At 38.1% G+C, this 12,407-nt stretch overlaps 1 protein-coding gene across 2 annotated transcripts in view; it reads left to right on the top strand.

Annotated features, from left to right (window-relative positions):
* The window catches only part of RAB31 (RAB31, member RAS oncogene family), a 57,511-nt gene extending 50,426 nt beyond the window's left edge, over positions 1-7,085 (top strand). For both annotated transcript variants that reach the window (XM_041399317.1, XM_041399318.1), the window contains exon 7: positions 6,732-7,085. In XM_041399317.1, coding sequence (XP_041255251.1) covers positions 6,732-6,829 — 98 coding nt within the window. In that variant the 3' untranslated portion in view covers positions 6,830-7,085. The remainder of the gene's footprint in view (positions 1-6,731) is intronic.
* Positions 7,086-12,407: the final 5,322 nt, after the last annotated feature.

Genomic DNA, 12,407 nt, shown 5'->3' with positions numbered 1-12,407 from the left:
ACTACTAGAAGGAGAGACAGGCTGATGTTTAAAATCCAGATAAGAACATTCTTCCTAGATGAGGCTTCCTAATTAGAGCAGTTTCTGTCTTGGGATTCAGCCTTTCATGTGGTAAATGCTCAGTTATAAATGTATGAAGTTATTGATTTTCTGATGCCTTGCCAGCAGCTCATATATTGAATATTTAATGTAACCCAAATACTTGTTTCCTAGAAATACTGGGAGATTAAAAAAACCAAATCAAACTCAATCTCTAGAGTTCACAGTTTAACAAGCGTTATGCTGGACAAACTAAAGAGGAAGGTATGAAATACCTGTGGAATGGGTAAGGAATCCTTTCCAGCAGACATTCAGTGTTTACACTGACTCAGATGGGCTTGGATGGGTGGAATTGCAGATGGACGGTCATCAAGCTTTGTGAGTGATGAGTGTGGCGGTTTTCATCCTTTTATCTGCTGATTTGCAGATATCTGTGAAGTACTTTGAAGAGGTCTGTGAAAGATATTTTAAGAAAAGAAAGTACATTTAGGTTACAAAGAAATTTGACATACGCCAATTTTTAAGGTAGTCCGAACTCATAATTGAATTTTTGTACAGGGTGTGAAAGGATGGAAGAACATTGTCCAAACTAATATTTGAGATTATATTCTTTACAGTTTATGTTCCCTGTGTTTCAGGATTAGTTCTCCTCTTGCTTTCAGACTTCAGTGAATGGAGCAAAACTTAATGACCTTTGGACTATTCCTAAAGTTAAACATGTGAGGTACTGGATTCCTCTCCAAGGAGAGCACTTCAGCTTAAAACAGTAGTAAATAAACTGACATAGCCCAACGTTAATTACAGCAGGACCTTGAGTCAAGGTTGGATCACTTAGTAATTAAGTAATTAGGAATACTGTTGTTTACTTTGATACATGCAAGATTTAAATACTTGTTTGGTTTTTCTTTTTTTTCCAGAGATTTTAATTAAATGAGCAAAATGTAGTTGTATTGCTGCTTCCCCTAGCAAAAACTTGTGTCAGCAATCTATGCTTTTGCTTTAGATCAAACCAAACCAAAGGCTTTATTTTCTTGCATGGAGATGCTGTTAGCTGTGCTATTAGGAGTATTAAAATAATTGCCACTTAACTATGTTTACTTGTGCAATAGATTGTATTGTAAAATTTATTGTGTTCCCTTGCATGAAAACTTACAACGTGAGTAAACAGTCATCTCTGTTAATTGGGGAAATCTTATTATCAGTATAAGTATGGGGGGCAGGGGGAAAGAACTACAGACAGACTAGTGAGTCAAGCTTTATAATTCTTGCGAGAAACTTCTAAAATACCACTGAAATAGGGTTCAGAGCATGAAAGAATTGGGGGAGATATGAAGCGGGGCTGTTTTAAGTCCTAGAGGTGCAGAAAACTGCTAAAACTGTTGGATCACATGTGCCTGCTTTGCTCTGCCATGTCTTCACAGGTGATTGTTCTTTATTAATGAGGTTTGCAGGGGGTTTATCTTGCTGTGATACAGCTGGCAATTTGAAGAGGTGGTTCTGGGCATTGTGTAGCTGTTGTACCAGTGCTTGAAGAAGTTAATCCTTTCTCAGGTGAGCCATTAGAAAAGCTCACCTGAGCTCTGACAGTGTTGGGCTGCTGCTCTGGGGCAGAGTGAAATGGATTTCACCTTCCTCCAGCCCCCTAAAAATTACCTGGTACATGATTTTCAGGAAGATGGAAAGAAAGGCAGAGAAAGCCACTGCACAGGACTCTGATTGCTTCCTCTCCTTAGAGTAATTGTTGTTGTGTTAGATAGCAGGACTCTGCTTCTTGAATGGCCTGAAGTTGTGTCTGAGGAGGTTTAGGCTGGATATTAGGAAAAGGTTCTTCACCCAGTGAGTGCTTGGGCACTGGAATAGGCTCCCCAGAGAGGTGGTCACAACACCAGCCTGACAGAATTCAAGGAGCATTTGGACAATGCTGTTAGGCATATGGTGTGACTCTTGGGGTATCCTGTGTAGAGCTAGGAGCTGGACTTGCTAATTCAACTCAGCATATTCTGTGATTCTGTGAGTCCTGGGGCTTGACTTCATCATCTGGATGTGCCAGCTCAGGTTGATCACAACACATCTGTTTCCACAGCAAATGAGTCATCTGATGCATTGTTGTGTTTGTCCCTTTGTCATCATGGTAACTGTTGCAGGTTTTTTTTACTGAGCCTTATGCTCAGCTTTAGGGCTGATCCCAACCTTTCCTTTCATGCAGTCTTTTACAGGTCAATGATGAAACTAGTTTCATGTTTAAAAACCCAAACAAGAGCAAAAAGCTCATCTCCAAGCCTGATTTTTCTGAACTAGTGAATGTCACAGCTTCCAACTGAAGCATAACATTCAAAAAGGAATAAAGAGAGCAGCTTTTATTATTTTCATGATGCCTCCTGCTTCTAGCTGCACTACAGCAGTCCCTGTCTGTCTTTCTTCAAGTTCTGCTCACTGAGCTGCTACCCAGTCCCTGCTGTCTCTCTTGCTTCTCTGCTCCACTTTTCATTTTTCTTCATTCCCATTTTGTTTATCTCTTGTTCCACCCTCCCATTTCCCAATCTCTTTGCCTCTGGCACTCTTAGAACAGCAACGCCCACAGTGCTGATTAATCTCTTAACAAACCTCAGATTCAGTAGCAGGAGTTGGAACTCTACCAGGTTTTGGAGAAGACTCTGACCTTCATCCTGGACTGCCTCAGCTGGACTCAAACATGCCAGAAAGGAGGAGATGCAATTGCTTTAATGCTTTTCATCTGTTAATCTGGATGATTCACTTCAGAACTGTGACAATTTCTGTAACCCTACATTTGAGCAGTCTCTTGTGACTCTTCTTATTTTACACGCCAGTATTTACTGGAATGAGAGAATGGAGGACACCAAGACCTCTTCAGGAATGTGCAGAGGTGGATGGTTACAAACAGTTTGGTTGCACAAAATCTGTGAACCTTAGTGAAATGAAATCTAAATATATAATCTTATATTTCCAAATAGTGCAAAATCAAAATTTAAATTGCAGTCAGCAACTTACTCTGTAGGAATATCAGCAATAGGAACCATATGGAACTTTCATACCATCTCAGTAATATTTTATCCCCAAGTTCCTTGTTTCACCAGTTAAACTGGAGAATTCTTAGATAAATGTGCATGCATTCTCTGTGAATAACTATTTCTGGAATCCTAAAACACACTCCTGTTGATCTTTGGCAAGCTGGCAAGTTGTAAGTTGTGTCCTGCTCTTCAAAACAGGATGAAGACTATTTGTGGTCTAGTTTGTCATCTTAAGTTAAGCAAGAGATGAGAACAGGTTGTCCTGAGAGGGTGTGGATGCCCCATCCCTGGAAGTGTTCAAGGCCAGGTGCCCTGACCACTCTGATCTGGCGCCTGACATTCCTGCCCATGGCAGGGGGGTTGGAACCCTCCTGATCTTAAGGGCTCTTCCAACCCAAGCCATTCTATTATTCTAGGAGTTATATCTCTGATGGTGCTTTTAAGCTGACTCTATCTTTACCAAGCAGTCTTCAGTTTGAAGAGGAATTGTCCTAATGTTTTTATTTCTTCAGCATGAGAATTGCAAGGCTGGATGTCAGAGCACTGCTGCTTCTTTCTGACATAAACTGCATGAAAGAAATAACCTACAGCATTTTTAATTTATGGTATTCAATACTGGGATATTTTTATTACTCTGGAACAGAGACTATGGATGCCAGTGAGATGCAAATTTTAAATGAGTATATACTTTCCAAAATGAATTCAGTTTGTGACCTCTGTTGATCCTGACTCGGTGCCAGCTATTTTTGAGTTGGTGTCAGCAGTATTGATGCCATATTTATCAGGAGCTGAATGACAAGATGAGATGATCACAGTGCTTTTAGGTGGCAATAGTGATTGAGCTGGGTTAGAGCAGGAAGTGTAGATGCAGGATCAGCATTTCACTCCTCATCCCTAATGTTCTGCTGCTGCTTAGGCCTTTCTCTGTTACAGTGCCTACCTAGGGAAAGACAGTAAGTCAGACAGATTTCTGACTGACTTTTTTATTCACTTTCCCTGATGCCTGATGAAAAATCGTTGTATCATTTGCCATGGAGCTTGTTCTCAGGTGTTAGACTGAGTTTTATGCTCCAAGATAGTTATTCCTGTCATGATAAAAGCTGCTTAAGCAGGGATGTCTTGTTACTAAAACTAAACTGGTTTAACTTCATGGTTTAATAATTCTGGTAATAAGAGAAGTAATAAGTGTGGCAAGAATCACCTACTGAAAAATTATTCTCAAATTCAAATAAAGTAAAAGTTTAGACTGTTTAAACATTTATTTCCTTATATTGAGTTCAAGGAGGGGGTGGTGGTATCAAAACAGCAGAAAACATAGCTAGTTCTTGACAAACAGTACTGAAGTTCAAGAATATCTAAGCAGCAAATAGGTCTAGAGTTTTTTTGTCTTTATTATTTATAGTTATCTATGTGGATTTTATTGTTCTGAAAAATTACTTAAATCTGGGTGATTCTTAGCAACATATGTTGTGTCCTGGTCTGAACTGGACAAACTGCTCACTGACCTTGAAGCCTGCAATGTTTTTGCATCAAAGATAAGTTTGCCTGCTTCTTGGCATACACATCAGGAGTACTGTAGAAAAGACTTGAAACTCACAGGAAATATGAAAAGCTGAATGAAAAACAAATAGAGTTAATGTCTTTGTTTAATGCATTTCTAAAATGAAAGTTAGGCTTTAATTTCTAAAATGCAAGTTTGCACATTAAAGCTCTCCTCTTCCAAAGTTACCATTAAAAGAACAACCGTTGCTTACTGGCAAATTATTTATGGAAGCTATGTCTGTAGATTCCAGGTTTTTTAGCTACATTGTGCTCTGTCTGGGTCAGATTGACAGAGTTTTATTTTGCTGGGACTGAGCTGAAACACTTTGGAAGTGTTAGGTACCTAGTGCAGAAATTCCCTGAAGGTCTGTATGATGACAGCATTGCCTTCTTGGAAAGCCTCTCACAGATACCATGTTCTTCATATTCTCTAGAGTTTTAAGAATTAGTGGATTCTCTTTGTCTCCAAATAAAGCCAACGGAACTAATGCATGTAACAGCTGTGTCTATAACCACCTATTCTGCTTTTTATTTTACTTTTACAGACATGAAGTCTGAACAGAATGTTAAGCAGGATATGAAGTTGATGTTTTAGTGACCCAAACAGAGCTCAGCATTGTAATGTCAGTGCTTATACATGCTTTGGCCCTCAAGATACACATTTTTCACTCTGTTGGACCAGATGCAATATCTTTACCTTATTAATGTGAGGATGTTTCCCTTTCTCATTCAGTTGTACAAATACACAAAATTATCTGCTTTAAAAGTCACACTTTTCTTGTACAGCATACCTGTGCAGAGCTAACTGAATAAGAGAAAATTTGAATCTTGGCTAAAGGTAATTTAAGGACAAGTTTTACAGATCAAATTTTGCTGTTTGATTTCATTGGGATTGGTACCTGAATGCTTTTAGCTTGCCCACCCACAACCACTCCCCCAAATAATTTGTAGGACTCAGGCTTCAACATAGGTACATAATTCATACAACATTTGGTAAGAGAGAGCTGTGAATAACTGAAGCAAAGGATGGGGAAATCTAAGCTGTAAAACCCACCTGGATTATGATGAGCTGTTCACAGGAACTCTGTGTTCTCTGAAAGTGGTATATAAGAAACAAATGTTAAATATTTTAACTCATGTTATTTAACATAGGTAATGGTAAACCCAGGAATAATTCATAAAAATGGATTCAGCTTCAGAAAAAAAATTTTAGGAAATCCACAAAGTGATGGGAAAGTACATTACCATGACTGTAAAATCTCAAGGTACTGATGGAGAGCTCACACAAGGTCTTAATGCAAAAGCCAGGTGCACACCAGAGAGAGGGACACAGGATGGACTGGACCTGGGAGAATTTTTTTTTTCCATTTATTATCCTTATTATTAAGCACATTGTATGTTTTCCACTAATAGGGAGCCAGTTAGACAAAAGATGCAACTGTACTAAAAGGGCACACAGGGGAGGGAGTTGGAGCAGTGCCCTTCTGCCCCAGGAGAGATCTCTGGCTCTCCTGTAATGGCTGAAATTCTTTCAAACACTCTAAATAATTACTCCATAAGATGATTGAAAAATCAGGAGAGTTTGCAGGGGAAGGGGCGATGGTGATGTTAGTTAATCAGAGCTGTCAACTGGAAAGACATGGGTATGCCTAAAAAAGAGGAAGGGATTCAATGGAAAGAACAGATCTGTTTTTCTTTGTCACTTGTGGGCACCATGTTTAGTTACAGTGCTTTGTAAAACTCCAGTGTGCTAGGACTAAATGTCATGCTGACTTAGGATGGGCACAATCTCTTTAAACTTGCACCATTCACATTTAGATGGAACTAGGAGAAAGATGAGAATTTTCTCTTTCTAAGTTGTAAGGAGCTCAGTAAGATAACTATTAAAAAAAATTGATAATATGATTTCGGCATACTTTATGTCTTCTCAATAGCCATATTTCATATGTTTTTTTTTAATGTGCAAGTCTTTTTTCATGAGGGAAAATATTCAAGGTATGGTTGTTTTCTTCTAAACTTTCACAGATGTAATTCTTATGTAAGCTAAGTTCTTCTGTTACCTGCATGGTGTGTTGTTCTTACACCAGGAAAACTGAATTCATGTCTCCTCATGTGTTTCAGGTCAGCAAATTCCACCCTTAGATCCTCATGAAAACAGTAACAATGGAGCAATCAAACTTGGAAGGCAGGCTTCACAGACGGGTAGGCGGTGCTGCTGACCCAACTTGATCTTTTCAGATTTACTTGAAAAACAGCACCATTTGCTTTTTTTTTCACTGAGAAAGGACTTCGTGATCTCAGTGACGTGGCTCCTTATCTTGAAAGCAGTAATTTCAATACTTCCCATGAGCAATAACGCAAGGACCAGAAGCAGAAGGCTTTACTTCAAAGGGATTTTGCAAAACCCACTTGGAAAATCCTCTCTAATATCCTGTCAAAATTACAATGTCAGAGTACTCCAATTCTCTGTTTAAACCAGTGACTGTTTTCTTTTTTTTTATAAACGGGAGTTTTTTTTTTTTTTTTTTTTTTTTTTTTTTTTTTTTTTAAATAAAAAGATCAATTTTTAAATAAAATTTAGGCTTGCTGCAAAAACTTACTTTCTTACATTTGCAAAGTGGACTTGGCATGTTTTTAGAGTTTTCTCTGTAATAATAGGGTGAAAAAATTCCATAAAACCTGAATTTTGGGTTACAGTTTCTCTGCCATCTTTTTAGCTGGACTCTGCTTCATGATTTTTCTAAATCTGCAGCTTCATCTCCTACTTTCAGTAAACATCAGCAAGAAGTGGACTGAATTTGCTAACTGAAGAAAAAAAAGGATCCAAAGTATGAGAGAATGCAGTTTTTATGGAATGGAAGTCAAAATCGGTGTCAGGAAGTGCTGTGTATGTGGAAGAAGGAGTTGTCATGGAATCTAAAAAAACAAACGTGAATGTTTGCTTACAGATGTAATTCCCTGAATTTGTAGAGTAGTCTCCTCAATTGTCTGGGGATGTGGTGTGGAAGGCACACTATTTGATAGCTTTGAAGCGTGATGCACTTGGAAATGCAGTGGAGGAAAGAATTCCTACAGAGAGTTATGAAGTGGAAATAATGTAAAACCGTATGTGTTTTCAACTTCTGTCTTTTATGAATGTGTGTGACTGAGAGGATAAAATCCAAATTTATCTTCTTCATCAATTTCATTGGAAGTGGGAATTAGAGTAAGAAATGCTATATTCAAAGCCAGAGCCCAGCCTGAATTCCACAACATTAATTTGCTCTCTTATGAGGAAAATTATCACCACTGCACATTTTCAGGAGGGCTTATGAAAAGCAAACAAAAGGGGAAAATAACTTTCCACAATAAATCATGAGCAGGCAGCCTAGAGCGTCATTTCCGTGCTGATACACAGAAACCAGACCTTATTGGCTGGTTGTGAGATTGCTTAGATTAAATGTCACTAATTGTTAGGGCTTGAAACAGAGCCAGATAAAATCAACAGGAACATTTTGTCTCCAGAGGTTTTGGAGTAGCATAGGTGGGAAATATCTCTCTGCATTTTATTTGAGAACCTAGGCTGATTGTTTTTTTTTCACATATAAGTAGTTTCTCCTGTATTTTAGCCTCCTTTGAAAATACTCATTCTAGAAAATATGGCCTTGGATATTTTAGCTAAACTTTCAGTTTTCAGCTGTGCTGATATATGATCCATGTCTCTGACTCATTGCAGCAACTATTTTACTGATAATCTAGGGGTATTTAAGTGAAAATTCAGTAATCATCATTGTTGTTAGCTGGGGAAGGAGACAGGCTCCTTTTGGGAACATTTAATTTCATCCCGGTACAAGCAAGTCTACCAGGGATGCCTTGCTCTTTCACTTGGGTGGGGAGGGAAAAGCTTAACGTGGCCTTCAGTGCTAAGGAAATAGCAAACTTACCGACATCACAGGTTCATGCATTTTATGGGGTCTATGATCCAATGCTGGAAGAGATATTATTCCTCCTAAGTAAAACCCTAAGAAAGAGGCTAGACCAGTTACCCGGAAAACAAGGTGAGATTGAACCCATGTTTTTAGAGGTGTCATAAACTGTAGTTCAACATATAGCAGTTATCCATAATTGATTTTTAAGCTTTTGTAAATGATTGTTACATATTTCTATTTTTTTTTATCATAGCATCTCAAAACTTAGTAAATCCTAACTGAGATGTCTGAAAGCTTTGTAAGACTATTTTGTGAGTACCTTGTATACTAATGTATGTTAGAACTGGCAATTGATACTGATCTTTATGGCATGTTATCCTGAACAACCAGCTCTCACAGCTGGCTTTGAGCAGTATGTGAATCAGAACAGGTTTATAAGTTATATGTTAAAACAGTTTTAAATTGCAAGTTTTTACAATGGATCTCTGACAGATTTTAAAATTTGAATGGTGACTAAATAGGTTTTGCTTTTGGTGGGGCAAATCTAAATGGCTTTATTCTGCTTTTAGTAAAGAAAAATATTTAAATTAATAAGGAATCTGATTGTAGAAGTTCTTGAGATTTGAGTTACTGGAAGCTTCACTAGGGAAGTCTGAAGCCAGAAGAAAACAGGCTAATGTGCTGTGCAGATATCTTGCATTTTCCCTGAACACAGGGCTCACCTTTGACAATATTGTTTTCTCTGCTGTTTGTCAAAGCCAAGGTGCTTCCAATGGGCCAAATGTTTGTTAAAAAAATAGTGATGTTAAAATGTAAAATTAATGATTTCTGCTTCCATTGGTTGCCTGTTTTCTTGGGAAGTACCACCACCCTCATAAACAGCCAGAAAAAATGACAGAAAACCTCCCAATCTCAGAGTTGAAGTTTTAGCAGCAACTGGAATCCCTCTTAGTAGTTAATGGCTGGTGAAAAGCTGAATTACTGTACTGGAGCACCTGACTGTGTAACTGATCTTCTCTCATAATAATAATAATTATTATAATTAATAATAATAATATCAACACTGCAGTTCTTGGTTAGCCAGCTGGTGCTGGATTTGTCCAAGACTGATTTTCTCAAGAGAGCTGGCAGCAGGACTGAGGCACAGGCCGTAGTGCCAAGGATATTTGGTGGAGCTTGTTTGCACTGTGACTCAGGACTGTGACTGTCCAGTTGAGGGTGACTTGCTTTTCTGGCTTGTCATGAACAAGTTTAAAAAAAGAATTATGAAGGAACTAGTTTTTGTATATGCTCTGCATATATGTGTGTATATAAAGTACAGTTTTATATTGTTCTGCTGAACAATATGTAGTGTTTTCTCGCTATGTCTGGTTCTCATATACTACACATTGTATTCTGTAAGTACATTTCTCTGCTAATGATCATTTCACCTTTGTGAACTTGAAGTTGTGGATCAAAGGTAGCAAGAAGATAGAGATATGCATAGGTACAATTTTTGACTTGCCATTCTTGTGCATGAAATGGCATATTCTAGAAAATGTTTGTCTTGCAGACTGAGAAATCTAAAAACAGCCATTATTATTCAGGAATTGGAACTTAGAAGTAATAAAGTGACATTCAAAAAGCTTACTATTTTTGCTCACAGTACAACATGTTATCTAAATTGCTGCAATGTAATATGAGTCTGTATCAATACCTAAAAAACTTATTAGTCATCCCATGTCTTCACTAATCCTTCATGGCACATGGGAATAAGCGTGATTAGACAGATTACATGTGTGAGCATTCTGGCTGTCATCAGACTGTTTCACTACAGTGATATATTTTACTAACCTACCCTTAATTATTTAAACCAGAGTCAGTGATAAATTTCCAGTTTAAAATCACCTGCTCGGTACTCTTCCTCTGTTCTGTTTATATAAGGGCTTTGATTGGGCTGGACCCACTCGCTTCATGTATGGGATGCTGCAATCTGTTAATACTTTACCTTCTGTTTTACATATTAATTGTATCATACCTAATAATATTTTCCCCCTAAAATGTAGTTTTTGTGTTTTATTTAACCTACAATGATTAATGCTAATAAATGTTTTAAATTTCTCTGAATTGGGGCTATCTCTGGTTTCAATAAAGCAGAACAAAATAGCTCCTATTTTGCACGTCCTTTGCTCTTGGAAAAGGGCTGTCTGCAGTCTGTGGATTACTTGCCTGGGATTTAAATGCTGCTTGAAATGTGTGTGGATGGCCTTTTAACAGAAAGTGAATGCATTCCTGGGGGATCCTGCAGTCCAGATGAACTCCCAAAAACCAGAAAAAGAAGATTTGAAAATCCTTTTGCTAATATTTGATTTATCCATTAGAAGAGAGGGACCTGAGTGGCCAGCATCTGCTTAGAAATTTAGAATAGTAGCTGTCAGTAGAAAGTGAGCTTCCAGTTACCACTTGCTTTGAATAGGAGCAATGACTAGTATGGCTTGTAAGACACTTCATCTTTTGTATGCTTTTATTTTGATGTACATTTATTTTTTCGCCCTACTTTATGTCCCTCCTTCAGACTTGTGTCTAGAAGAATTAACGCTCTCTTAAGAAATATACAGTATTTCATTCCCTTTGGTGCTATTGTTTCAAGAGGTATTTAACTACACCAGCTGATTTTTGCACTGTTTGTTTCATATTTTCACAGTTATTACAACAACTATGAGGACTATGAATGAAGAGCTGGGTTTTTAAAGGAAAAACAGGCTTTTGGAGTAAGACTTTTCTGACTGCCATGATAAATTCAATACATAGCAGTATGCAAGAAGCAGTGTAACTCAAATAACAGCACAGAACACCACTTTTCTGTGTAATGAGAAACCAGTGTTTCAAAGAGGTTTCATATGTGGTGAGTTTAGTTACTGCTGGAAGACACACAGGATCTGTTCCCTGCTTTAAAGGAATTACAATTATCTTGAAAAAATGTATCTTACCTCTAGCTGTGCATAAACAAGAAGGAACCCAGGTACATAACTGTAAACTAAAGGGTGATGTACTTAATTAATGGAACTCCTAAGCCCCTTAACTATTGTCTGTGTGTTGGAAGATCTGAAGTGAATGCTGTTTTGCCCTTAGGTGTTTGAAGAGGGTTGTGCCCTTGAATGGATCAGTCCTTGTGTTGTCCCTGGGATGTTTTGCATGGCCTGGAAGCATGTGCTTGTGCTGCTCTAGGTTGAAGTTGAATTTAGCAATGAGAGGGGAGCTATACAATTGACTGGAAAATAAATCTCCTCAGCTTTCCTTTTGAAGATTGAAGGTTGTGTCTCAAGGAAAAGTATTTGACATTTCAGCCTTCAAAATCTTCACCACTGCAGCTTCAGTCTCTGCAAAGAACATCATAGGACACCCTGCTGTGATCTCCTGACCACTGCACTGAAATCTGGACAGCAAGGCTGATGAAATAGTCTGTGTAGCTACTTCATACCTCCACCCCCTCACCTAATCTGCAAAACTGTTCAGGCCACTACCAGGTTTCCCTCCTTTCCCTGAAAGGAAAACAGTAAGCTGCAGGATTATTTTTTATCCCCTCTCGGTGTTGTTTTATACAAGGCTACAGAATAATTTTCTTTAAAAATGTAAAAACACTCATAGGAGGATAGACTAGCTAAAGGTGTGGTACAAATGCCTTTGTTAATTGGTGCTGGTTACTCCTTAAGGACTTGAAGCAATGATAGGATGGATGTCTTCGTTGTGTAATGGGGTTCTTGGCCATCAATAAGGTCCTCTTTTGGTCTCCTGTTTTTTGCCAGCTGGACCAGGGATAAAGTCATTGCTTGATATAAATGCTCTCTCACTGTCCAAAAATAAGACTTTTCACCAAAAACTATGAAATCAATAGCTAGCCACATTTAAC

The sequence above is a fragment of the Onychostruthus taczanowskii genome, unplaced genomic scaffold (genome assembly GCF_017590055.1).
Source record: "Onychostruthus taczanowskii isolate IOZ18803 unplaced genomic scaffold, ASM1759005v1 scaffold16, whole genome shotgun sequence".
NCBI classification, from domain to species: domain Eukaryota; kingdom Metazoa; phylum Chordata; class Aves; order Passeriformes; family Passeridae; genus Onychostruthus; species Onychostruthus taczanowskii.
This window is presented reverse-complemented; position numbering and strand designations above follow the sequence as displayed.